The sequence below is a fragment of the Drosophila ficusphila genome, unplaced genomic scaffold (genome assembly GCF_018152265.1).
Source record: "Drosophila ficusphila isolate 14025-0441.05 unplaced genomic scaffold, ASM1815226v1 contig_414, whole genome shotgun sequence".
Taxonomy (NCBI): Eukaryota; Metazoa; Arthropoda; class Insecta; order Diptera; family Drosophilidae; genus Drosophila; species Drosophila ficusphila.
This window is the reverse complement of record NW_025064328.1, coordinates 9,828,080-9,855,133: the sequence shown is the minus strand read 5'-3', so window position 1 is coordinate 9,855,133 and position 27,054 is coordinate 9,828,080. Positions and strand designations below refer to the sequence as shown.

General features: G+C 43.3%; 3 protein-coding genes across 5 annotated transcripts; all 3 read right to left on the bottom strand.

Moving 5' to 3' along the window:
- Positions 1-1,162: 1,162 nt before the first annotated feature.
- LOC108096959 lies at positions 1,163-10,764 on the bottom strand. 3 transcript variants are annotated; one of them, XM_017198927.2, is made up of 7 exons: positions 10,501-10,764; positions 5,955-6,140; positions 4,759-5,900; positions 2,937-3,338; positions 2,478-2,768; positions 2,292-2,392; positions 1,163-1,327 (listed from the first exon to the last, which is right to left on the bottom strand). In XM_017198927.2, exons 2-7 carry the CDS (start codon positions 6,095-6,097, stop codon positions 1,169-1,171), a joined length of 2,238 nt encoding a protein of 745 aa, XP_017054416.1. In that variant the 5' UTR covers positions 6,098-6,140; positions 10,501-10,764; the 3' UTR covers positions 1,163-1,168. The 3 variants fall into 3 exon arrangements, with proteins under 3 accessions (XP_017054416.1, XP_017054418.1, XP_017054417.1); XM_017198929.2 differs by having other exon boundaries at positions 2,478-2,762; XM_017198928.2 differs by having other exon boundaries at positions 5,955-6,107.
- Positions 10,765-11,854: 1,090 nt separating this feature from the next.
- On the bottom strand, positions 11,855-14,468 carry LOC108096817 (phosphoenolpyruvate carboxykinase [GTP]). The gene is made up of 2 exons (XM_017198709.2): positions 14,153-14,468; positions 11,855-14,023 (listed from the first exon to the last, which is right to left on the bottom strand). The coding sequence occupies exons 1-2, from the start codon at positions 14,182-14,184 to the stop codon at positions 12,112-12,114; spliced, it is 1,944 nt and encodes a 647-aa protein (XP_017054198.1). The 5' UTR covers positions 14,185-14,468; the 3' UTR covers positions 11,855-12,111.
- Positions 14,469-17,096: 2,628 nt separating this feature from the next.
- On the bottom strand, positions 17,097-26,222 carry LOC108096704 (phosphoenolpyruvate carboxykinase [GTP]). Its single transcript, XM_017198538.1, has 2 exons — positions 25,237-26,222; positions 17,097-19,071 (listed from the first exon to the last, which is right to left on the bottom strand). Exons 1-2 carry the CDS (start codon positions 25,269-25,271, stop codon positions 17,187-17,189), a joined length of 1,920 nt encoding a protein of 639 aa, XP_017054027.1. The 5' UTR covers positions 25,272-26,222; the 3' UTR covers positions 17,097-17,186.
- Positions 26,223-27,054: the final 832 nt, after the last annotated feature.

Sequence of the window (27,054 nt, the reverse complement as noted above, 5' to 3'; positions counted from 1 at the left end):
CACTGAATCCCCGTTCGGAATCCTCGCATTTCCCCCTCAAATGTGTAAGTTTGCGTATGAAAATAGTTAGAGTTAGTTGCGTTTTGTTTTTGCTTTCGCTTTGCTTGCCTTTCGCATTTTGTAAAAGGTATTTTTCAAATATAAGCGTATGAGTTCAGAAGTGTTTGAAGTTTCAGTAGTATACATCTATATATATATATAATATGTGTGTCTTGTATCTTTATCTTTAGGTATATAGTATATAGGTACACGTAAATATACATCTATATAGTAACGTCTGAGTGAATTACTTTGATTAAACGGTATTTGTTCTTGGCTTAGACTAACAACAGTCAACATTCAACAGTCATTCCGATATGAGATTTTCGTCAATTGGAAGAATTTCTTTTTGCGAAGCAGGTGGAGCGTAAGTTATGATATAACCTTATCCTAGACGGTAAACTTATACGAAATAGGTCACGTGTATATATGTTTTTTGCTGCTTAGGGCCTCTATATGCATGTATATACGTAAATCAACATCTATAAAGTTTCTATCGACCCTCGGGGGCTGCTCCTTAAGCGTTTCGTAGCGTTCAATTGACAGCACATTATTGGAATTGAAGTTATTCGCACTGGAACACATATAGTTTATATGCAAGTACGCATGTAAATATACACCTAAATATATTATACATATATGGAATTGAGTAACCGCCCACTTTAGAGGTCTTGTTTTTGATTTTTGGAGGCTGCACATGCCTCATTGGATTGTTGGTTTGGTTGGATTGCTGGGTCTTTGGATCATTGGATCGGAGCTTATCAGTCCGGCCTTCGGCACCAATTTGGAGGAGCGTCTGGGCATGATAAGCCGGTCCACAAAAATGCGCCGTAAACAATCGACTATCGCCAGATCTGGAGGCCTGACCACAGCCAATGACTTGCCGAAAGACGACGAGACCCGGCGTTAAACTTTTAATAAGCTGGAGCACAACAAAGGCGGCCAATCTGAATGGCATCTGGAGCATTTCCCCAGCCATTCGCCTTTGATAAAATTCCCTTTTGTATACAGTTTTGTGGCATAACAATTTCGCCCAGGAATGCCGGGCAGAAGAAGACATCGAGGTTGGCTCAGCACATGTGATTGTGTTATATATCTCTGTGATATATCTCTATATATCTCTGTATCTCTATAGCACGTGCAGGTTCTCGCAGCTCTTCGACTTGGAGATGTCGCTCAGGCAAATCTTCTGCAGCAGCTCCTTGGCCAAGTGCAGCGAAATGTGGGTGCGGGAGGTCTTCATCTTGGAGGCGGTGGCCTTCTTCTCGCGCTTCTCCTTCAGCCGCATCTGTTTGCCGAGGTTGGGGGAAAAAATGGTAAGCAAATAATGGGGTTTAAATTACAAATTAGTTTTGGCTTCAACCTATTTTGTTTCAATTACTTTAATAGATTTAAGGATGGCAAGAAAGCGAAATAATGATTCTTAAATTACGGTTAAATAACTTGGCATTTCTAAATCGAAGCCTAATAAACTAAAACTAAATTGATGTTAGCTTGAAAATTTTCATAGAATATCCGTCGAATATATTCGCCCTAACAAATTATTAAAGAAATTTAAAGGGATTAGATAAGGATTACTTTTAGTCATTTTTTTTAACTGTTTTCGATTTTAGTTTGGATTATTTTGATTAAATTGTGAGTTAATTGAAAATGATATTAATGCTAGCCTAATCCAAGTATGTACGTTGTATAATAATACATTTTATGATTGCCTTTAATTTTGCTTGTAGCAAGTAATATTCGTAGAAATTAGGCAAAATCTTAATTTAATGGTTTTTAAGAAAGGACAAGGCATGTTGGGTTACTGACACTTAGTTTAATTAACTAACTTCTTTAAAGTGTATTAACTATTTATTAATCAATGTTTATCTTAACTACCCCTTAGACCAAGTAACTAAGCGACCTAATCCAATCAAATCGGAAACATCTCCCCGCCGCTTAGTAATAATAATACCCGCTGCCAATCTGGCTAGCTGACCAAGTTTCCGCTGGCCCCGTTTTCACCGCACCATTTTCATTAATTAGTGAGCCGATCCGGAAGCAGGCGCTGCGAAACCCAACCCGAAAACCAGAAAACTGAAAGGGGAAAAGGAGGAAGGCGGGGTTTCCCCTTCAGCGTGGCAAATCCATTTAACTCCGTTTCCTGCACATTTCACCATGCATCGGTGGGTTGCGTGTGCTGGCCCCAATAGCCACAGAGCCACCTAGCCATCTAGCCACCTGGCTACCCACTTTCACCTCCTCCAACTCACCTGCTTCAATATTCCAACGAGCAGCTCATCGACATTGTGCTGTATGCCGCTGGACGTCTCAATAAATTTGGCATCGCGTGAGGCGGCCAGAGCTTTGCCCTCTTCGGGGAGCAAAAGTGAAAGGAAAGCAGCAGGGAAGGGGTTCCAAATGAAATCAAGCCATCATAATTAAGGCCATGAACTCACCCTGCGAGGTGATGAGTCGGGCGCGGGCCAGATCCGCCTTGTTGCCCACCAGGATGACGGCCTTGTCCTTCGTGTAGTTCTCCTGCCACAAATAGTTGATGATCTCCTCCGCCACGCGAAAGGAGCTGCGATCTACCACGGAGAAGACCACAACGCAGCCGTGTGGTTCGTAGGTGGACAGCGAGTTCTCCACACTCATCTCCACGCTGGGGTGATCGATGAAGACCATGTCCGACTCCTCGTCGTCCAGCAGAACGCTCACCGTCTTCTCGCCGAACTCGTCGTCTAAAACTCAGATCAGAATTAAACTCTAAAGACGACAGTGGTTAGCCGGGAAGCTAGGGGTCGGGCACACACATAGGTTCCAGCTAGGGGTCACTCTCCTACTCACTGCAGTTCGGGGTTGACCTTTGACCTCAACCTCAACGTCAACCTCGAGTTTGAACCCTTGAAACTTACCCAAACTGGCATCGTAGGTGTGCATGTACTCGGAGGTCATGAACTGGTTGACCAGCGCCGTCTTTCCCACTCCAGCATCCCCGAGCATCACGACTCGATAACGGGCGGGTGGAGGAGGATCCAGGTTCTCGGAGTCATCCGGCGTTGCTGGGAGGGAATCCACGTTGGCGTAGCCCGCTCCACAGCAACTGCCCTCGAATGGCGACCTTTCGCTGGCCCGACTGTTCGTCGAGTTCACGCTGGTGTTGCTCCGCGATCTCCGCGAGATTATCGAGTCCCCGCAGTTGACCACATTTCCCTTGCTGATGGAGAAGTGCCGCAGGCGGTAGAGGTCGTCGCTGGCCCGCGGGTTGTACGGTCGCTCGGGCAGGGAACACACTCGCGGTCGCACGTGGTCGGGAACTAGAAAGAAAAAGGTCAACATAAAGTGGAAATCGGATATGGGTAAAAAAATAAAAAGGGCTCCGATACGAGTTGCACCTTAATCATAAATGGGATTGAAGTTTTTAGAAAGGTCACTAAACTTTTGTTTGATAACCTTGACCTTTTTTTACCCTATTTTAAAGAAGCAGATTTATGTGTAACAATTTAAAAGCAAAAAACTTCTGTTAACACCAATAAAACAATCCTTTTTTTGCATCTTACTTTGCATTCAAATTTGCTAACTTGTTGTTTTATTCATAGCAAATCTGAATTCAATTTAAAGTCTTAAGCTTTCTAGTTTTCTGATATTAATATCATCAATTGAGAGTCAAAAACCAAGATGAAATTTATTGAGGGGAGTTAAGAAAAGGTATTTTTCTGAGACCATACTTTTCTTTAAATATTAACAAAAACTTTGATTCTGTGTCCTTTATAATGGAATTTAAAACTAATGGGTATCTAAATGATGATTTTATTACATTCTATAAAACTTTTGGATGAAATGTGTTATTTGATTCTCGAGCTAGCAATATATAATATTATCTATACTAATATTATAAAGAGGTAAAATTTGTTTGTTTGTTTGTTTGTTTGTTTGTTTGTTTGTTTGTTTGTTTGTTTGTTTGTTTGTTTGTTTGTTTGTTTGTTTGTTTGTTTGTTTGTTTGCAGGGAATAGGCTCCGGAACTACTGGTCCGATTTAAAAAATTCTTTCGCCGATAGAAAGCTATATTATCGTGGAGTTAAATAGGCTATAATTTATTTTGAAAAAAATTAGGGATCCGTAAGAAAATTGCAATATTGTCGCATATAAAGTGAGTTGCTACCTCATCACACTGACAAACACGCTCCCATAGCATTTTAACTCAATTTTTGTGTTCACTGTGAAATTGTGAAAAAAAAAGAATTTTTATTCAATTTAAGTTGAACTGTGAAAATTATGTGGATCGTGCATTTGAGGATAAATTCACCACTCTGTCCATAGTCCAAAATGCTTAGAGGACGACGTGCAAACATTGGCCGCAGACATCCAAGCCAGCAGCCAGTATATTCACAAAACTTAAGCGAAGAAAGACAAATGAGCACATGGAGATCATTGGCATCATTCAATCGCTTGGCATTCCAATATGACCCCACTGCGAACTACAGTGATAATGAAAATTTAGATATTGGACCAATGGCGACTATATACCGATATTGCAGTGCGTTAAAGTTTAAAAGAGAAACGGCTGGATTGTGCTGCGCAAGTGGAAAAGTCAAACTGGAAAAGTGTTAAATCACCATCTTTCTATACTTCCATATATTTGAAAAATTTTGCAACATTGACTTTTATGTTGTTAAATTGTGTTGACCAGCGAAGCGGACACAGGACCTCTAGTATCTAATATTAAGAACTCTTACCTGGCAGCTCGAGGAAGTTCGACGTTCTGCGCTGGCGACCGCGGTTGGAGCTCTGGAAGGCTAGTGGCCCCACATCGTCGTTGGACACGATGGAGGCATTCGAGCAGGCGCTCTTCATCGACTCCCGGGAGCTCCTCCTGCTGGCCAGGTAGGCCAATCCGCCCTTGGAGCTTCCCCTGCGCCGCGGCTTGTGCTCCACATGCGCCTTCGGTTTCGCTGGCTTACATCCACTCAACTCGTGGTCCGCATCCTGGGTAAGATCACTGGTGGACTTGCGATATCGAAGGGAGACCACGCTATCCGAACAGGTGCGATCCAAGGTGGAGTGGGAGCTGTGGAGCACCTGGTAGCCCGGATTGGAGGTGATGTTGATGGCATGTCGCCGTTGGCGGTGCGGCTTCGGCTGCCGGGACTCCTGATCCATTTCCGGTTCCGTGAAGCTGAAGCTGGTGGTGGTGTGGGTAACCATGGTGCTTCCAGTGTGCTGGGTGTTCGTCTCGCCGGATTCCATGGACAGTTGGGTGCAATCGGTGACGCAGGAGTCGCGCTTCAATCCGTAGTAATTCCCCCCTGAAGATCCCGATCCTGCTCCTGCCGCAGATGCAGCTGCACTGAGGTTCCTGGCCTCGATCTTGCTAATCACTGGAAGTTCCCACTCATCCCGTTGCCGCTTGCTGGGATTTCCTTGGGAGTAACCTCCTCCCCCTCCCATTGCCATCGCCACCGCCATGCTCTCATCCACTCCCGTCGTGGTTAATTGGGGGACGGGATCTAAGGGCGTCTTAGTCCGCATCAGCTTCTTGGATCCCTGGCGACGTGGAGAAGTCGGAGGATCGTAGTACAAAGCTCCATCATCCGGGGAAATGGGCTCGTAGTACTCGAACTTCCTGCCGTGACTGGGACTCACTGCATCGAAGACAAATTGGCAAGGGGACTTGGGACTCCTGGCGGTAGTTCGTCCACTCAAAAGCGAGGCGGAATCATCGATGGAACCCGAAGGAGGCGTCTGGTAGTAAGAACTCGGAGTGGAGCTGCTGGCCTCATCGCAGCTGTCGTGGGCAAAGGTTGTGGTGATCTTGGGACTCCTTGGGGTCTCGTATCCCCCGTAACTGTAACCCGGTGATGGAGCACCATGGTATTGCCTACTTGGGTTTGCTTTCTTTATAGTTTCTTAGAGATATAGTGTTGGAACTCACCTGGGCAATTTGGGAGTGGCTCCTTTGCAGGGCAGCGGATTGCTGGCTGCTCTGGCAGGTACTTTGTGGTGGGAGGAGTGCGGATGGCCATAGGATCCTCCTCCAACTGCTCCTTCGTCCCAGCTGCGCTGTTGCTGTGCCATCTCAGGACTTCTGTGCAAGGAAAGGGTATACTATTTTAGGGCACTAAGAAAAAGATAAGATATGTTTAGTATAGTTAAAAAAATAATTTATGTATGATGGTTTATGTATATGTAGAATTTAAAGTTGTATGATTAAGGTATAAGATCAAGATGAGTATGCTTTTAATTATTATATTCCTATGAAATTTGAATCTTTTTAAAGTAAATAATTTTATCTATTCATTTTAAGAGTCGGTATTGAAGTTGAAGGGTTTCGGGAAGAAAAAAGGTGCAGATATATTATATATATAAATAGATGATTTCTATTTAAAACTTTTAAAAGTTAGTTCTTTTTTTAATTTAGTAAGTTTAAGAGAAAACATATTTAATTGTTTCATTCAAAAATTATTTCTTCACTTTGAATACACTAGATAGAAAAACTCCACATTTCACTTAGTTTTTTAATTCATAAAAAATAGTGTTTGTATCAGGTTAACATTCTTTACTCCATCTTAAACTCCATAAACATTCTACATCCTTTTCTCCCCGTGCACTTAACAGGACGATGAGATGAGCAGATGAGATGGCAACGACTCGCTGATGGCCAACTCATGTGTAAATATCACGGGCCATTACTCATCCCGCTCACACACAAACACACACACACACACAGACACTGCCCAAATGGGCACAAAGTAAACATAATTTATGGCTTTATCTGTATTTAATCAAAATAATGAAAAGCGGGCAATGGGCAATGGGAGCCGGGCATCATAAAGGCCGTGCCCAACCAACCGCCCATTCGCATCGAGTTGACCACAAAACGGGGCGATGGCCGCAAGTCATTTTCCGACTTTCCGTTCCCAGAACAGGAAAAGCGGGGGGAAAACCCGGGGAAGTGCTCTATTTGGCCTGGCAATTATTGCTGAATGTGCGTGGAGATGGTGGCATAAGTGGCTGTTCCTATTATCGCCTACCCCCACCCCAAAAGCCACCCACAAAGCTGTCAGCAACTCCCAACACATCCACATCCAAGCAACTTATGCAAAAGTTTGCGCCTGTTCCGCCCGAGTTGCAAACAATCCGCTTGCGGGAAACTTCATGTTGGTGTTCGGCGCGGTAACAAAGTTCCCCTAATGGGATTTGCCGGCTTCGAGTTTAACTTGCAGCTATTAAACTTTTGCCCACTGGGCGATTCACCCGCGAACTGTTGCCTACATTTCAGCGTTCGTCGACTTGATTATTGCGGGCAACAAAGAAAGAAAGAAAGTAAGACAGACAGACAGACAGACAGCAAGTGTTGGCCATTTGTGGAGCTCCAATTGATCCGGCAAGTGATTTTCCATGCGAAGTAGTTATTCCGTTTTACGACTGTACTCCCCACTGGCGATTGTTGCACTTACATGAGCACTTGCCGCATCGAATTGCCATTGCGAATGTTGCATATGTTGCTGCCACCTCCTCATTTGCGTTTCCCTCTGGACACGTGGCCTGAGCTCCAGTTGCCACCTCTCACTGCCGGCCACGTTCGACCTGCGGGCCATTATTATCTATCGCTCTCCGTTGTGTACAAATAGCCGTAACACCCACACACTTCCGTGCTGCGTGAGTACGTGGCTACGTGCCCATACGGCCGGGCAAATTCTGTAGTCCGGAATAACAGTCGCAGAATGCTCCATAGTTCACCTGTTGGCTGCGGACCTCGTTGGTTTGGCCTTCTGCGGTTTCACCCACTCAGTGGAGCTCTGTTTCAGGGGAACTTCATTTACGAGTACTTCGGGTGAATTTTGTATCTGTATTACACATTTTTTAAAAGCATAATTAACTACCTATTAACTAACTAACTACCTTTGGGCACTGCAATTAAAACATGGGAAAAACACTTAATATTTTTATGCAAGTCTGGAATAGTGATTACAATTTTGATATAACTTTGAGAATAGGTATATATAGAAATAAATCAAATCTCCAATATAATCAATGCTTTTACCTTTTAATAAATAATTTAATAAGTGAGAAATACATAAATTTAAATGAATTTTTCAGACTCACACTACCAAAACCCAATCAATACTCGTATATCTTAAAGTGTCGAAGTGGCTTGTATATTTTACAGCATTTTTATTAAATCACACCCAAATTGACCAATTATCGTAAACCCAAATCTGCTTGGTCAGGAAATTCGAATCAATAACCGAGAAATTTAAGTCGAAGCGTAGGCGTTCGTTTATGAAAAATCAACAAGAGAAGTCTGCCACAAGCGTCAAATTCTGAGGAAAATATAAGTTTTATGCCTGCATTTGAATCAGCAAAATATATAAAAGAAAAGTTTTCCCTACCTCATTTCCCTTCACACAAACAAAGAATTAGCGAATTCCGCTTTGTGCCTTAAAGTAAGCAAATTTTCGCTCGAACTGCGGTAAATAACTTGAATTGCATATTCATGAACTCGGAGGTTCTTCGCTTAAAAGTTTTCGCTCTAAGCCCTCGAATCTGTGGGACAATCTTTTCGTAAATACCACTTACAAGGCATCAATTATTCGAGTGATTGATTCAAGTGTTTGGCAACTTGTTGTTTCTCTACCTCCAGCGATACCTTTTTGCTTCTCGGTATTCCCAATTGTTTTTCCTGCTTTTTTTTGTACTTTGCATTTCACGTAATATAATGGCGCGTTGCCACAACGACGTATCGAATCGAATCGAATCGGCCAGTGGATGAATTGGGGGATATAGGATAGAGAGGATGATAACAGAATGCTGATGGAAAAGTGGCCCAGAGTCCAGGGCTCACCTGCCACTCAGTCCATCCCGTTCTGGCGAATGCTTTTGGCTTTGGGGAAAATCTGCAGACAACAAATCAATAGGAGTATCTATCGTTTTCCCTTGGACGCATTCAAATCCTCAGTAGTTCGGTCCGCATCGGCTTTCTTTATGTGGAATTGTGTATGCATAAAGGCCATCAAAGCGGGGAAAAGGGGGAAGGGGGGAGGTGAAATGGGGTCTGAGTTATTTCGACCAGCTTATTGTATTAGTCGAGGGTCCTGGGAGAAAAAGGTTAGCTTGTGTAAGATAATAATTGCTACAGATTTCTGAATTGCAAAAGAAATGGCAGCCATCGGACTGAATTATTGATGGATTCCATTGACTTTAAACCTGTAGAAAAAAATACAGAAAAAAGCAGAAAGGATAACCTGGCACATAAGTTATGCAAGGCAGGAAACGATGTGTGGATAATTTGACTGGGCTTAAGCTGCATTTGCATATACAAATGCCGGTGCGTGGGTCGGGTTTCAATCAGGTTTATGGCTTCTTCTTCTTCTTCCGCCTGCAACCTGCCACCTTTTCCGCAATTTGCTCTCCATTTTCTCTTCTCTCCTTTCAGGCCATCATCATCATTTCTCATCCGAGGTGGCCGGAATAATGACTCCTTGTGCAGGGACCGTCATTAAGTTGCAGGCCTGCTCCGCGTCATAAAAAGAAGTTCAGCGGACAACCCTTTGTTCAAACTTTGCTAGTAATTAAGCCCGCACCCGTTAAACGCATACTTAACACCACCACCCACCGGTCTTCAACCACCCAACCTACCAGTTTCTCCGCACTTTCTCCCCCCTTTCTTTCGTTGTAAAAATAAACTGAGTGTGTACAACACAAACAAGGAAAGTCCATAAAACACTTAAGATCGAGCAGTGGGTGGGGGTGGAACTAGTTAGGGGATGGGGAGAGATGGTCTACTTCTGGGTTGGTCAGTTCGCAAATTACAAATCCTGGCCAAAGTCACGTCGCAAGTTGGTCATTAGCCGCCACTTGAGTCTCGGAGTCTCGAATCTCGAGTCTCGAGGAGCTCTGCCCCCGCATCGATTTTATTGCAACACATAATTCCTGAGGCCGGGGCCATTTGTGCAAATCTCATGTTGATGGCATATTAAGTGACCTCCGGGCTGCTTTTCAACCTACCACATAACCTCCTCCCACTCTCACCCCCCCCAGTCCCCCAGTCCCCCAGTCCCCCACTCGCATTTTCATTGAATGCCCCTAAGCGAGTGCCAATTTGCACTTTAAATGCCCGACGGGTGGGCAAAGTGATAGACAGAAATGGCGCAAACTTACGTGTAATTAGACGCGTCTGGGCGAGAGGATTAGCAATTAAGCGAATGTCCTGTGAGCGCAACAAGTGCCGCGATAAGAGGAGAGGGAGACGGGGAGAGAGGGCGTGAGGGAGAGAGGTAGAGAGGTGTTGTTGAAAGAGACACAGGACACGAGTAATCCCTGTTAGTGGGTGGCAATTGCCGTTTTGGGGGCAAAAGTGAGAGCAGCGCATAAATCAACATGTCAAATCGCAGCTTACAAAGTGCCACACGCACACCAACACACAGACACACGCACACACGGATAGGCACTCCCACCAATACAGAATAAAAACTCACTTTTACTCCGCGTGCCGCATTACAATTTAATGTTTACCATTTTCATCAAATTTGTCGGATAATTCGGTCTGTTATAGCAACTTTGCTAATTGTCCAACACCAACAATGCCACAAACACACCGATACACTAACACGAACACAAGCACAGAGCGACGAGCAACAGTTTGCACGGCCAGTCAGTCGCTCGGGACTTTCTGCACTTCCGTTTCCGCTGGCGAGTTGCCGCTCTCACTTCTTCTGACTTCCGCCCGGACGAAGCGGCAACGGCGGCTGCTCGAGCTGAACTGTGGTTCCCCTTCATGGCTTCCATGTCTCTTTTCTCGCTTCCCTCGTTCCTGCCACACGATTCCCGTTACGAGTGCCTCGAACTCGGCGGAAAAGCTCTTCTTTCGCAGCTTTCGTCGCCTTCCAGTCGACTGGAAAGTAGAGCCGGTAAAAGCTAACGCGAGTGCAATGGATAATACAAGATTCTGTCACTGCATGAGGTGATTGGGCATTCATCTAACGGTTTTATGTTATATAATCCATTGGCAATAAAGGTTTTATGGAAGGGCACTAAATACAATAGATTGGGCTGAAAAGTGAAGAGTCAGCAGAACGTAGGGAAATCACTTCAGCACTTTCAAAATAATCCAAGATGCTCGTCTAAGTACTTGAAAAACGAAAGTAAGAAACTTTTTTTATGGTTTGAGAATTAGGTTTAATGCAACAATGTCGAAAAATATTTGTGCAAGATTTAAGCAGATTATTTTTTATAAGTAATATAATCGTATCTAAAGCTAATGAAAATAAATGTATACTTCTTCAACGCTGTTAGGTTTCTTGAGACTTTATATCTGTTAGATTAGATTAGGATTAGAACCGAGCTTCTTGTCTTAATTTTTTCTAGTTTATACACATTCTTTTAAATTTGTATAATTTGTAACATTTCATAAAAAATAAAACAACCACAATAAAAGAATATTATCAAAATAAAATCCAGTTATTGGCCAATTTCTGTTTAGGCAATAAATTAGAGTTGATTAATAAGTCATGATTTAGGATCAAGTTTTAAAAGAATTAGAGTTTATATTTATAAAGAAAAAATGTTAGTTTTTTGTTTGTTTGTGTATTATCTTGATCAACAAATAAATTAGCGTTCAATTATTGGATCATGATTTAATAAACATGAATTTTTTTTCTTTATCAATATTGGTGAAAATTTCCAGTCTTTGTTTTCTATTGTGTTGTTTTTAACCTTTCTCAAATCGTACTCTGCTCTATTATCAAAGAGTTAATACAAAGCTATATTAAAGCATTGCTAATCAGACCACAACGCCCAGATGCCAGGCGACAAATAAATACTCAAATAAACTTTAGGCTATAAAATCGATTGATTTATTTTTGTTGTTTTTGATTCTTTTCTTAATTCTTAAACTTATAGCTGCTTACATAATAAATAGTTTGGAAGTCTTGGTCTTAAGTTCTAGAGAAACGACAGTATAGGATTTGGATGATATAGGGTAGAACAGGATAACACTTTGGGTGAGTATGTGGGGGTGAGCAGGCATGCGGGGCGGGTAAAGATGTGTTTGTGTGTGTTAGCTTTCTTTCTGGGTTCCAACTTTCCTCTTAAAGGTTGGCAACGCGGGCGGTGAGCTCATCCAGCTCCTTGTAAATGGAGGCGGGCAGATCGGCGCCCACCTGCGATTCGAAGTAGGTGCGGATGTCCTTCACCTCCTGCGACCAGAACTCCTTGGGCAGCGAGAAGAGCTCCTCCACATCGACCTGCTCCTTCATGCCCTTCAGGTTGAGGTCACCCTCCGACGGAATGTGACCGATGGCGGAGTCCACGAAGCAGGACTCTCCGTTCACCCGGCGAAGGATCCACTCGAGCACTCGGGAGTTCTCTCCGTATCCGGGCCACATGAACTTGCCCTCGGCGCTCTTGCGGAACCAGTTGACGTGGAAGATCTTGGGCACCTGTCCCCTCTTCTCCATGCTCAACCAGTGGGCCACGTAGTCGCCGAAGTTGTAACCGAAGAAGGGCCTCATGGCGAAGGGATCGTGCATGATCACCTTGCCCTTGTGCTCCGCTGCAGCGGTGGCCTCGCTCCTCATGGCAGCTCCAATGAACACTCCATGGGTCCAGTCCCTCGCCTCGTAGATCAGTGGAACTCCCGCTGGACGACGACCTCCGAAGAGCATGGCGGAGATGGGCACTCCCGCCGGATCCTCCCAGGCACCATCGATGATGGGACATTGAGCAGCCGGGGTGCAGAAGCGGGAGTTGGGATGCGCGGCTGGCTTGCCGGACTCCTTGGACCAGGGCTTGCCCAGCCAGTCGGTGATCTGGACATTGGGAGCCAGGCTGCTCTCCATTCCCTCCCAGAAGACGCCACCATCGGAGGTGGAAGCCACGTTTGTGAAGATGGTGTTCTTGAACACGGTGTTCATGGCAATCGGGTTGGTTTCCATCGAGGTTCCGGGAGCCACGCCGAAGAATCCATTCTCCGGGTTGATGGCACGCAGCACTCCCTCCGAGTCGAACTTCATCCAGGCGATGTCGTCACCCACACACTCCACCTTGTAGTTGGCCAGCGAGGGGTTCAACATGGCCAAGTTGGTCTTGCCACAAGCGGAGGGAAAGGCGGCGGTGATGTACTTCTTCTCCCCCTTGGGATCGGTGATTCCCAGGATGAGCATGTGCTCAGCCAACCATCCTTCCCTCTTGGCAATGGTGCTGCCAATCCGCAAGGCGAAGCACTTCTTTCCGAGCAGGGAGTTTCCTCCATAACCAGATCCGTAGGACACAATCAGATTCTCGGCGGGCTTGTGCAGGATGATGGTGCGTTCGGGATCGCAGGGCCAGGATGGCTGCTCCACCTTTCCGTTGGCGGGAGCTCCCACCGAGTGGAGAGCCCTCACGAACTCCTCCTTCTTGGCCAGCTGACTAAGGACAGCGGCACCCATGCGGGTCATGATCCTCATGGAGGCCACCACGTAGGCAGAATCCGTGAGTTCGATGCCGATCTTGGAGAGCGGGGAACCCACTGGTCCCATGCTGAAGGGCACCACGTACATGGTGCGACCCTTCATGCAGCCGGGGAATCGCTGCTGCACCGCCTCATTCATGTCCTCGGGAGCGATCCAGTTGCCCAGGGCGCCCTTCACTCCCTCCAGCGGAGTGGGAATGGTCTCCTCCCTCTTCTCCGTGCAGATGAAGGTGCGGGATTCCACGCGAGCCACATCAGCGGGATTGGTGCGGGCCAGCCAGCAGTTCTCGTACTTGGGCAAGGGGACAATGGTGCCCGCCTCCAGGAGGCTCTTGATGAGCATCTTGTTCTCCTGCTCGCTGCCATCGCAGATGTGCACCTGCTCCGGCTGGCAGAGAGCGATTCCCTCCTCTACAAAAGCTCGAACTCCACTGGTCAGCGAATCCACATTTCCGTAGGAGATGGGAATGCCACGGATGTGGCTGTACAGACCGCAGTTGTCCTGGCGCAACTTGTGCAATTGGGGCAAACCACACACGTTGCCGGAGCTAAAAGTGCATATAAAATATATTTATTAATTAATCATTAAAAAAAAAAGTTAGTTAAATATGAAACTATAAATCCCCTTTAATTTCCCCCCTTTAAATGCATTTTGTATGATTTTCTTTCATACTTACATAATTTTGCTTTGTTCAATGAGCTCAGGCATTTTGCTTGTTTTGTATTTTATGAATTTGTTTCAAACGAGAAAAAACTTTGGAATTGTTTGTTGTGAAAAGAGTTTCTGTTTCTTATTTTTTTTTTTTGTTGGCACTTTGGCTTAGCTTGTTTATCACAATGGTTGGTTATCACAATTACTGTTCGACTGTCGAAGAAGACCTCAGGTTCATATGTTTTTCCACAGCTTTTTGTCAAACGTCAACTTGGTTTTCAGACCACTGAAAGTAGGCTTTTCACTTGATCTTTCCATTTACTCTGGCCACGAGTAACTGATGCCAGTCGCCGCGATCCGCGGCCTTTTATACCCGCAGACGGTGGATCCGACTAGAACAAGTCGGTCGATCGTGTTGAGGAATCGGGTTTTACGATCCAACGATCCGATGATTCCGACGATTCCGAGCGAGAGGGTCAAACTCCGGACGAGCTGATTGGTCGCCTTCGGAGGCTCGGCGATTGTTTTGGTTTTTCACTGTCTCGGCATCCGAATCGGGGCTATACTATACTATATTTGTATATATATATGGGGTATATGGGGTATGGGGTATGTCACCACTTGGCAACAGTGCGTTTGCAGTGATAAGCGTTTGTTGTTTGTTGTTATTTTGACACCCTGATATTTGCCACTTTCGCATTGTTAATTTAATTATTTTGTTTATGATTCTCGGCGATACGAATGCGCTGGTGAAAATAGAAACCAGTTCACGGACAGCTGAGCCAGCAGCAGAAACTGCTCCCTGCAGCTGGGAAAATTCTGGACGTGTATGCAGCTGCATTTTCTCGAATGTGGTTGCAACCTCGTGAAAAAATAGGCCTCCACACGCGCCCTCCCACGCCGAATGACCACATGTCTTTCACTTTTATTTTATTTTCGTTTGGCCTCCTGCCAAATCGAAAAAACTTTCGCTTATTTGCAGAATCGGTGACGGAAAATTTGTGTGCTAATCCGCCCCCCTTTTTCCGTTCAGATTCTCATCTGGTAGAGGGTCCCGGCCTCCTCAATTGGCCATGGCCGATTTGGAGGCCAGCATTCATGTGACTCTGTGGCACCAAGAATAGCCATCCGAATGGTTGTCATGTGGCCTCTCTTGTTTACGCCTCTGGGGAAGGAGAAATGAAGGTGCTCCCCCTGCTGCTGCTGGTGGTGATGAGACTTTGCCCCCCAATTCCAGTTAACCCAGAACAGAAGCCCCAAAATCCTCTGGCCACGCAGTGCAAAAAGTTACCAGAAGTTTGTTTTTATGTGGGAAAGTTTTTAGTAATAATATAAGCTATTTTTGAAAACAACAAATTTATTCTTTAATATTCTTATTTTTAAGTTTTAAATTGTTTATCTTTGCCACCTGCATAAACAATTCAGTTTTCATATATTCTAAACTAAAATTTGTGTTATTACAACCATTTTATCAAGGCAAAATATTTTCAATAAGTAGACTTGGTTATACAGCTGTTTTAAGTATAAACCACTAGCCAACTGCCAATTAATGTTATATGCTCCTCTTTAGTGAATTTCGGAATTCTGATTCGCGATTAGTTTACTGAAGACGGACAAATGTTTTTACACATGTACATTGAAGCTCAATTTTAATAACGTAAGTAATATTTTATATTTTTAATAGTATAGTTGCAGTTTATTTCTTTTATATTAAGGGTGTATTTTTAATAAAAAAAAATAATAAGTTGAAACTGTCAATTTGAAGTCAATTTCCCTTTATTTTTATTTTTTTATTTTCTTTTTCTTATATAATTTATTTTTATAGCTCTGAGAAAATAGCTTGAGTTTATTTAAAGCAGACCAAACGATGAAGAGAGATACAAACTGTGGCCACTTGTGTGAATTTTTCATTCCCGTTTTGCAATTACCACTTTTGGTGGCCGTTTGCAATCAGGTTCCGTTTACCGCTCACTTAGCCTAGACCCACAAGGGACTGGCGCCCAACGACCTTGGGGAAACCAGACCTTGGTCTGCCAGTAGTCCTTGGTCCTTGTCAGCCCCTCCATCTCCTCCTTCCCCTTTGCCCATCCCCCTTTTTTCAGATTGCCTTTACGACAAGTCCAGTTTCGAATTTAATCGCATTTGTCTGTCTACACGCGTCGCCTCGATTTTCGGTTGGTTTATTTATAAACTATGGACTTGTTTTTCTAGTTGGGCCTGATAATCTTCATCATCGCCGTTAATTGCTGAACCGAGACTGGGAATCAAAATCAGACTCGGACTCTAACTGCTTCGCTCCTGTTCTCAACCTCTCCACAACTTGGTTGGCGCATTTCGATGATTCGGGCTAAATCGAAACGTACGTCAATAGACGTTCAATCGACTAAATATATGCATAATCAATATGCGATCTGTTTGGGAAGGCCGGTTGGGTTATCAGCGGACGAGCCTCTGAGCTCGGTTAATTATAGAACACACCCGGATCTGTTCTAGAAAGCAGGAAAATTTTCCTAAGGAAAAGAGTCGCCAAGAAGATTTAAAAGAGTTAATTTCTTTTGTCCATGTTCCTTTGTTTTTGTTGAGTTTTTGCCTGATTTTTTTGGTTAATTCTTCTTTTGTGTTATTGGCTTATTGGCTTGTTATCACTTTGGACCCCAGAGGCTAAAAGGCTAAAACACACCACACGCTCCCAATTTTTGCAATCAGGCCTTGGCAACCCGCCCCGCCCAAAAAAAAATATAAAATCATTTGTTCCATAAAGATTTTTGGCTTCCTCTGGCATTTTATTTGCTTGTTTTTCCTCGATCGGCGATCCGTTGATAAGTTAGGTTAAACGGCATTATTATGGATTTATACGCTTGTTTACGCCAATTGCTGACGGGCCTCCGACTTCGGCGACTACTGATAACTCGGGCCACGCCCCAAATTCCAGTTTCTATTCATGTCCGAAATGAAACCACCAGTCGAAATTTAACCATAAAAATCTCGTTCGTTTCGTTTTATTTAAGGCAATAGGGCAATTAGTCTTAGATTAGGGAGTAACCTATGGAACACACACATCACATGTCCGCCACACGCGCCTTCAGTTCCTTCAGCTGATCGGCCACCTCACTCGGCAGATGGTGACCCACCTGCTCCTCGAAGTACTTCTCGATGGCGCACACCTCCTGCTCCCAGAAATCCTTGGGCAGATCGAACAGCTGCTCGAGATCTACATTATCTTTAAGGCACTCTAAATTCAGAGAGTCCTTGGTGGGCAGGCGACCGATGGGTGAGTCCTCGTAGATCTCTTCACCCTCCACCCGCCGGAAGATCCAGTCGAGCACTCTGGAGTTCTCCCCGAATCCTGGCCACAGGAACTTCCCCTCGGAGCTCTTGCGGAACCAGTTGACGTGGAAGATCTTGGGCACCTGTCCCCGCTGCTCCATGCTCAACCAGTGACCCAGATAGTCGCCGAAGTTGTAACCGAAGAAGGGTCTCATGGCGAAGGGATCGTGCATGATCACCTTCCCCTTGAATTCCGCAGCTGCCGTGGCTTCACTTCTCATGGCAGCTCCAATGAACACTCCGTGCTTCCAATCCCTCGCCTCGTAAACCAAAGGAACTCCAGTGGGACGTCGTCCTCCGAAGAGAATAGCCGAGATGGGAACTCCTTCGCTGTCTTCCCAGGAGGGATCGATGATGGGACATTGGGAGGCGGGAGTGCAGAACCGCGAGTTGGGATGAGCAGCTGGTTTTCCCGACTCCTGTGACCAGAGTTTTCCCAGCCAATCCGTGACTGTCACCCCCTTCAGCTGATCCTTCTCCATTCCCTCCCAGTAAACACCTCCATCCGAAGTGGATGCCACATTCGTGAAGACAGAGTTCCTGAAGATAGTGTCCATTGCAATTGGATTGGTGGCCCTTGAGGTTCCGGGAGCCACGCCGAAGAATCCATTCTCCGGGTTGATGGCACGCAGCACTCCCTCCGAGTCGAACTTCATCCAGGCGATGTCGTCACCCACACACTCCACTTTGTAACCAGGCAAAGTGGGTGTCATCATGGCCAAGTTGGTCTTGCCACAAGCGGATGGAAAGGCGGCAGCAATGTAGATCTTCTTGCCCTGCGGATTGGTTATTCCAAGGATCAACATGTGTTCGGCTAACCAACCTTCTCTCTTCGCAATTGTGCTGCCAATTCTCAAGGCAAAGCACTTCTTTCCGAGGAGGGAGTTTCCTCCATAACCTGAACCATAAGACACAATCTCATTCTCCGCTGGTTTGTGCAGAACGATGGTTCTTTCAGGATCGCAGGGCCAAGATGGCACCGCCTGTACTCCACTTTTGGGTGAACCCACCGAGTGCAAACACTTGACAAACTGGCCATCTCCACATTGCAGGTAATCAAGCACGGGATTACCAGCCCTTGTCATTATCTTCATGGACTCCACTACATAAGGTGAGTCCGTGATCTCGATGCCAATCTTCGAGAGCGGTGAACCCACTGGACCCATGGAGAAGGGTATTACGTACATGGTGCGACCCTTCATGCAACCGGGAAATCGTTCGTTAATGGCCGCCTGCAAGTCCTCCTCCGGCATCCAATTACCGAGCACTCCCGGTGTGGCTTTCTCCGTCACCGGAACCGTCTCCTCCTTGCAATCCGTGCTGATGAAGGTCTTCCCCTCCACTCGCGCCACATCCGCCGGATTCGTTCGTGCCAGCCAGCAGTTCTCATACTTCGGCAAAGGAATGATGGTTCCCTGCTTCAGCAGGAGCCCCTGGAGCAGCCTGCTCTCCCTTTCGGTTCCATCGCAGATGTGCACCGAATCCGGCTGGCAGAGATCCACGCATTTCTCCACGTATTTCTTAACGGCGGGGGTGAGCACTTTGGCGTCTCCATATTGAACGGAGAGGGAGCGGCAGGCCAGGCGGAAGTTGTACTTCCTCGCTGGAGAAACCAAGCTGGAGGAAGAAAAAAAAAAGATAGCTTTACAAAATTATTTACAAACGAAAAATAAAATATGTTATATATTTTCAGAGCGAGTTCGAAATTGTTAATTTGACTTAATAATATGCAAGTAAACAAAAAGAACATTTTATGCATTTTTCCTTTTGATAAAAACTAAATTTGAGAATATGTATTTTGTTTAATATCCCTGAAAAAAATTATTACAATTTGCCCAAAAATATTTATAAAGAAAAAAGTTAAGTATAAAGGTTGGAAAAATGAGACATAGTGTCCAAGATTCACAATTCATGTGGTAAAATTATTTGGGAAAAGCAAGAGAAATAAAATTGTTTTATAAGAGGAAAGGGTATAGACGATATGTATGTATTTCAAATTTTGGTTTTTAATAGAAAAATTTAATCGGATAGATTCATCAAAATTTAAATCTATATACCAATCGAATCGCAATATGATTGGCACATTATTATCTATACAAAATAGGAAAAGGAAATGACGCAATTCAAATGGGTTACACTTCCCCTACGGAAAGCAAACAATTTATTTTTTTTCAACATTACCCTAGGTTATGATAACCTTAGAGGTAGGTAAAAAGGTATGGAAGACCTATCCTATCCTAACCAATTCCCTGACCACAGCGACCTTTTAAGATACTCTACCTACAACAACCGCCACTCGTACAGCTGACTACCCGAAGCGAGCACAACTGTACCCCCTTGTGTGGCGGACCTCGTAACGTGAATTTCAAATTCTAAGCGGTAACGCACCGCCGCTGGAAAAGAGCCAGTGCCGCCGAAGAAACAAATACAGATAAAAATAAAAACAAAAACAAAAACAAAAACCAAAATACAAACAGAAAAGATACAGCCAAACTGGCTGATCAGCTGTTTGGTCGTCTGGTAGTTCAGGTTTTCGATAGCTCCACTCCAAACTCGAGAAACTTGCTCGCCGCAATTTGCACAGAGTTTCGCGATCTGAGGGGTGAAGAGGGGGTGTCTGGGTGGTAATGGGGGCTCCCAGCCGATCCAACCTTCGCTTGGCGACCAGCCCACGTCACTTTCATTAGAAGCGGGTCCAGCCAGAGCTCCCCCGAACAGCATGATGCAATCTTTCATCATATTTTCGCGGCATCATACCGTATGCAAACTGCTCTTTGGCTCTCTGTTTTGATTTTGGCGAAAAAATCGAAGAGCAGGTAGCCTGGTTGTATCCACTACACAGATAAAAAAAAAGATAATAAGATACTTAAAAGATAAATAAATATTTAAACTGCTCTTATCTTTTTCACAGATATCATTATCAATATAATTGCATTTTTATTTTTTATCAAACTTGGGTGTTCTATTTAGATACCATTAATCATTTAATTATACCCATTAAGGTGTTATAATATTTTTGCTGTGTACTTCCGGCAGATATCTCTGAGATACCCAAGTGTGTGTGTGTGGGTCAGACAGATCACTTGCCAGACGGCTCTCGTTTACATGGGGTTCAAAGTCCAGCGATTCGATTCGATTCCCCGCCTCCAACTCGCCATCGAAATTGTCGTTTACACGCGCTCAGGGTTGCCCCACTTGTGACGTCAGTCGACCGTCTGATTAACCATAGAAATACCCCCGAAATGAATGTATGTTTTATAATTTTCGAAACTGCGCAGTTTTCTCTTGAACACAGAGACACATATACTTAATCTGGCCTGGTTTATATTAGCATAAGACGTCTGCATGTTCGTGGCGTGTGAGCCGAATGATAAACTCTGCGATGTCTCTTAGCGCCTCGGCTTCGCGAATTCTAAGCCCTGAACGGCAAAGCTTGCCAATTAAGCCGATAAATTTAATGAAAATTTTAATTTAATTCGAAGCCATTATTAAGTGGCTTTGTTGTGGGTTTTCCATGGCCTGCGTCTGGCTTTTATCGTGGCATTTGCGTGCGAGAACATCGTTGGCCAACTTCAAATAGTCCAACAATATTTATAATAGCAGTGATATTGATAAGAGAGCATATAGGCGAACCGCTTTAATCCGAATCGTACTGCTTTAGTATCGCTGTTGACACCAGCAGCTAATTATTTGAGCAGCACTCGACTTTTCAACGCGGATTTGATTTGATTAGGGACACGCGCCTTGGAAGCTGAAAAATCCGCTGCGTATTCGATTCTATTTCGGGAGATAACAGAAAAGCATCTGACTGTCGCGGAATGGGCCCCAGAATTTCCCCTGGCCTTTTGAAAATGGCAATTAAAGCCATCTAATGACGCCACGAATGTTGACCACTTCGCACAGTTGGCATCCCATTTTGACTCAAAATACCCTACCAAAAAGCCCTCGAAACATACAGAGAATCGCAATGAGTAAGCGTTTATCTCGAAATCCAGTGTGTTTCCCACTTCGTCGACTTCCTCCTTCTGTTTACGCATTTATTTCTGTTTTTTATTGCAAAAATACGTAGAATTTTCAGCCAGCGCGTGTTGTGTCTGTGGATGTGTTTTTGATGTGGAAAAAGAACATATCTGTCTATTAATAGGCCGGTTAATAGGATACAAAATGTCCCCCCAAAGCACTTGGCAACAGTCATGGGGGAGTCAGCTGATTCAGAAGATTTTCCCCCATTCGAAAAACTGTACTTGCAGTCTGACGAAATAAACGAAACTGGTTCCATCAGATTCAGAGGGTTCATTAGCCTTGGCCCTCAGCCTTAGATTCAATGAAGGAGAGATTCGGTATCAGGAAAATGAAGGCGAAGGGCAGCCACAATCTGCGGCTTATCGGCTTGGCGATTCAGTCGACCATCGAGGGTTGCTGGTCGGTCAGACATTCGAGGGTACTTAACTCAACAGATGGAATGTTTTTCATTGAACCACAAAATAATTCAGTAGGGAATACTACAATACATTACTATTTTATATACATTACTATTTGCATTCTTATTACGCTTAAGCTATAGTTGAAACTTGTGACTTGTCTGGGGGAAAAATCCCTATCAGTACCCGAGATGCAAAGTTTTCCGCTAAATAGATTATAACCCGCGTCATCTTGAATCAACACACATTAATTTATTATTGTTAATATTTAAAAATAACAAAGAATTTTTAGATGAGTAATCAATTAGTTATAGTATCCTTGTTCTTTCAGACAGCTTTGTTCTCATAAATTCTTTTCCTCAATTAACTACGCAGAAAGTGTGGCAGTAAACCCGGTCTGAACTGGATTTTATAGCACTCTGTCTGGAGGAGAGTTTATACCTACTCGTAGAATGCTGTAGAATAATGCTCATTACCGCATATCAAAGTCCACGGAATACAGGCAACTAATTTCGTATTTTGTTTACCGACTGATAAGCGAATCCCGACTACCCACGCTTCCCTATAGAAAATTATACATATTTTTAGATTAAAGTATTCCGGGAGTGATACAATGTGTATAAGGTAATGGTCGAATGGGGTCATCTCTCTGATCTGTCTGGTTGGTTCCATGGGTTATATGAATTACATGGAATAAATTCCGTTTGGAATCGGCTGAATGCAGCTTACTTAATGAATGAGTGATTCATGTTGGAGTGTTCTAGCAAACAAAGCGTCATGATTTCGGCATATGTATCTTATCTAGAAGTTTTGGGAATTCTCGGAATACGTGGTAAACAAACCATTAACTGATAAGACATCATTTGCAGACTATGAGCCCCGTCTCCTATGCTCAGCAATTTGATCGCTGATCGATGGGGCCTTCGCAAAAAGGCGCGTGTCTCTTTAAACCGATAAGCAGGAATAACATTTATTATATTTAAGAAACTGTTTTGATTCCCTGGCCTGCGAAAGTAAAGCAAACAGAAAATAAAGCTATTTTGCAAACGGGGGCTCGGCCTGAAAAATACATTTCGATGAACCGCCTCGTCAACAACAATATTATTGTTGTTACTTCGCGGTCGTCGTCTTTTCTTAAGGTTATCATCAATGGCAGGTCGACGGAACAAGAAAGTATCTGCTGGAAAGTATCTAGTGGATACCTCTTCCCCGAAATACTTTCATATTAGGTTGGGGAATTAGCTAATGCAACTGGATTTCGAGTGGGCTTATCGCCAAAAAAGAGTCTCCAAAACACGCCACCCCATCAAAACAGAAGCCAAAAGTAAAACAGTCAACAGGCGAACAAAGATTTCCGAACGTTGTTGCTAGGCGGCCTCAAAAACCCATACATGCAGCGCTTTGTTTTTATTTTGCTAATGGCGTCACATACACACATATTTACACACCCACACACAAAAAGAGAGGCAGAGCCAGTCGAGCAACTTGCCGATCACACAAACACACACACCTGCAAACACTGAAATAACGAGCCAAAACAAAACTACAAAAATAATAAAGAGCGTGGGGTCTTTGGGGGGAAACGCTGATAAAAAACCGAAACAAAAGAAAAGGCGCGAATCGAAAAAGCTTTTCATTGAACAAAAGTGTTTGGAAAAAGTGTTGCATAAACACAGGCGTTCCAAGCGAACTTTTGTGGCTTTGGTCACTCACCTGTCGCCTGAAAGTAGGCAGTAGAAAATATTTGTGTGCTGTTAATCAGCAAAAAGAAAATAAACAAGCAATACTTGATACACTCTAAAAAATAGCTAAGCTTTTTAATATTAGGAACAATTTCATTATTTCTTATCTTAGCTCAGAAGTTCAAGCACAATTATCGAAAAAAATTAAACGATCAATACCTACATGCTACAAACTAAAAAAATGTAGTTATTTTTGGTCTTAACTCATATCTTTAATTTTTTAACTCTAGCATAAATTATTAATTGATTTATTTAATTTATATAATGCCAATCAAAATTTTGTCTATATTGAAAATGTTTTAGTAAATCTATCCGTTTTGGTTCTATGTATATAACAAGGCTAGACCAATTCTTTTTTCTTTAACCTTTTTGGCAGTGGGTAAATCCAGGAATATAAACCCCAAATATAAACTAAGGTAAAGTTTAACCCAAAACAAAAACATGTATATTCAATCAAATAATATGTTTTATATGTTAATATGTAACTAAATAGAGCTTTTTGCAAGAAAAAGAGAGAGAGAGAGAAAATCTTTCAAATATCTCAGCACTAAGAGATTAAGAACTCTCTATAAAGCGGCGAGTGCAATGATCTTGGAGCTTTATAGATGACATTAACATTGAATGCAGTGTAGCTGGGGTTGATTATGCCACTTGTTTACGTGAATGAAAGTGTAACGGACGCTCGGCGACTTTAAGAGCGTGGAATTTTCCCGCCAAGCGATAAGAGTGAATCACAACTAGTAGTAACAAATCTTGCTTGAGGTAGGTAAGTTGTTAATGAATGGCAATACTAAGACGGATTAACCTTAGGGCTTGTAAGGCAAGTAGACCACAGAATGTTGTTTAGTTTGTGTTTGCATACCCTCTTAACTAGAAATCATGGGTATACTGATTTGGGGACAATCAACTTTGCATATACAAATTGTGTAGCTCATTTAATGAGATCAAGTATTAAAATTTAACCTATCAGATTTTTTTAATTTGCAAGTCTCATCTCTAATTATCAAACTGTTATTTATATACAAAGGTAACTTTATTAGAAAATTCAGATTATTCATTTATAATTCGCTTGCCATACTTTTGAATCAACATTTATGTGATTAAGTATGTTTTTTAAAGAGAGCGGAATGTTGTTTTAATCAACAGTACACAAATTAATTTAATATTAAACATAATCAGCATTCTTCCTAGATAAGAACAGTATTGTGTTTATAACGAATGTTTTCAAATGATAAGATTAATTACTGTCAAAACTGGGGTTTACGTAGAACAAAATGATTAGCAAATAGCGATCAGCAATGGGTAGAAACAAATCTGTAATATTATAGTTTTTTTTTTGGGTTCTTATATGGAATAATACATACATATAGGAACACAACTATCTAACATTCTAATAGAAATACAAAGAATCAATAACTACTTACATTAATAGGCAGAAATACTTCTTACTTAAACTTCGTTTTGTTGCATTTGCTGAGGTATTTTAAATACTTCGAGGGTATAAATCCATCGAACCTAATGCTGATTAATGGGTTTACTATCCGACCACCTGTCAGTGGATCGCTTGGGGTTTAACCCCCTTGAATCCCGCCAATCCCGCGGAATCCCATTAGACTCACCCGCATCGCAGCAGTTGTGCGCCTTTGAGCAGCATTCTGTCACCTGGCTGTGGTCGCTTTCACTTTTGCCGCTGATTCCCTTGGCAGCCGATGCAGTTGCAATTTTATCTCCGCCTTAATTAATTTACTGCGCTTCGTTTCGAGCGGAGGGCCCTCCGGTTAATTAGTTGAAATTGAAATTGCCAACTAAATTTGAATTTATCTCACGGCCTGCAGTGCACTCGCCTCCAACTGGCAATTCACTCGGGAGCACTTGTCGCGCTTCAGTCCCAGCCTAAGACTCCGATTCGGATTGGGATTCAGGCGCAGATTTGGATTCGGATTCAGATACGGATATAGCGGAGCACTTGTTGCTGCTCTGGCACAACGAGCCAAACTGACTTCATGCGGCACTCGCACTGCACCCAAGTAACATGGGAATCGAATGTGCGCACTCAGCCGAGCATTTTGCTTTTCGGCTTCCCTTGGGTCTTTGCCTCTGCTGCTCAGTCGCTCTCATGCGATCCCTCAGCTATTCGACTCGATCCCATCCGATTCGATTCGATTCGACTCGAATTCGATTCGATTCTTGCCGCCGAAGCATATGGACTATATGTTTTGCCTCCGCTCCGATAAGATAACACGCTACTTGGTTGCCGTTGCATTCGCCGCTCGTGCTACGTGCCGCCCATTGCATATGCAACTGGGGAACGGGAAGGGGAGCGGGAAGAAGGGGAAGGGGGTTTGAGCTCCAGAGCGGTCTGGAAAAGCCGGGAGACCCGAGCCACGCCCCCTTTTCGGGCACACCGGTCTGGCGGGTCTGTGGAGCTCTTTTGCAATGTCTGCGCTGTTATCACACAGATGGGCTTACGCCATCGCTGCTCTGCTGCTACACTTAGAGAAATTCATTAGTTAAACTATTGCTTTGCTTTAGCTGTTCTTATTATTTGCTGGCATCATCAGATCAAAAGATAAAATACACATAATTTTGGAAAAGGAAGAGTACTTGACAGAAAGTGGAATGATATAGCTCTTTTAAAATAGTAGAAACTATTAAAATAAAAAATTATAAAGAGGACGTGATATTAAAGAGTGTGTTAAAAATAATAATAATTATGGTATTGATTTCAAAGTATTTAAAAAATTAATACAGATTTAAAATAAATAATTTAAAAGAACTAAACTATTTTAAATAAAATCCTGTATAACTTACAATTTTGTAAAATTCTTTGCTTGAAACATAACTTAGAAATTTAAAAAAAATAATACCATTTGCTCTGCAAGAGTATAAATATATTATATAATTAAATATAAAAATATAAATTTCAAGCGTAATATTTTTTTTAGTGCAGTGTCCTAATAAATTGCTTTCTCCCTCATGCATTCTGCTTATCATATCGAACTTGGCTTCCAGTCCGGAGATATCGTTTTACTACTGTTAGCATATTTATAGACCAATGCCATTTACGATGCTGGTTTCAAATAAAACGGTTAACCGAAACACCCAACATTGAAGGTCAAACTGGACAACTCTTTCTCCGAGTCTCTAGCAGAAATTCAACTCCAAAAGAGGCCTGTCTTGTCTAATCATTCGTACATATGTCACCAAAAGCAAAACAAAACAAATCGAAACTTTCCCTAGACGATAAGCGTAATCATTAATTGTTAACTCGCGGTCCAAGGTGCTTTGACCAGGGGGCAACAAACCAAAAAAAAAACCAAAATATAATAAATATTGTCGTCTATCGAGAACCCACAAAACCTGCAGATTCGTCTGCTGCGGATTAAACGTGCCAGCTGTGATACAGTAAAACCCCCAAAAACACAAAAACAAAAACA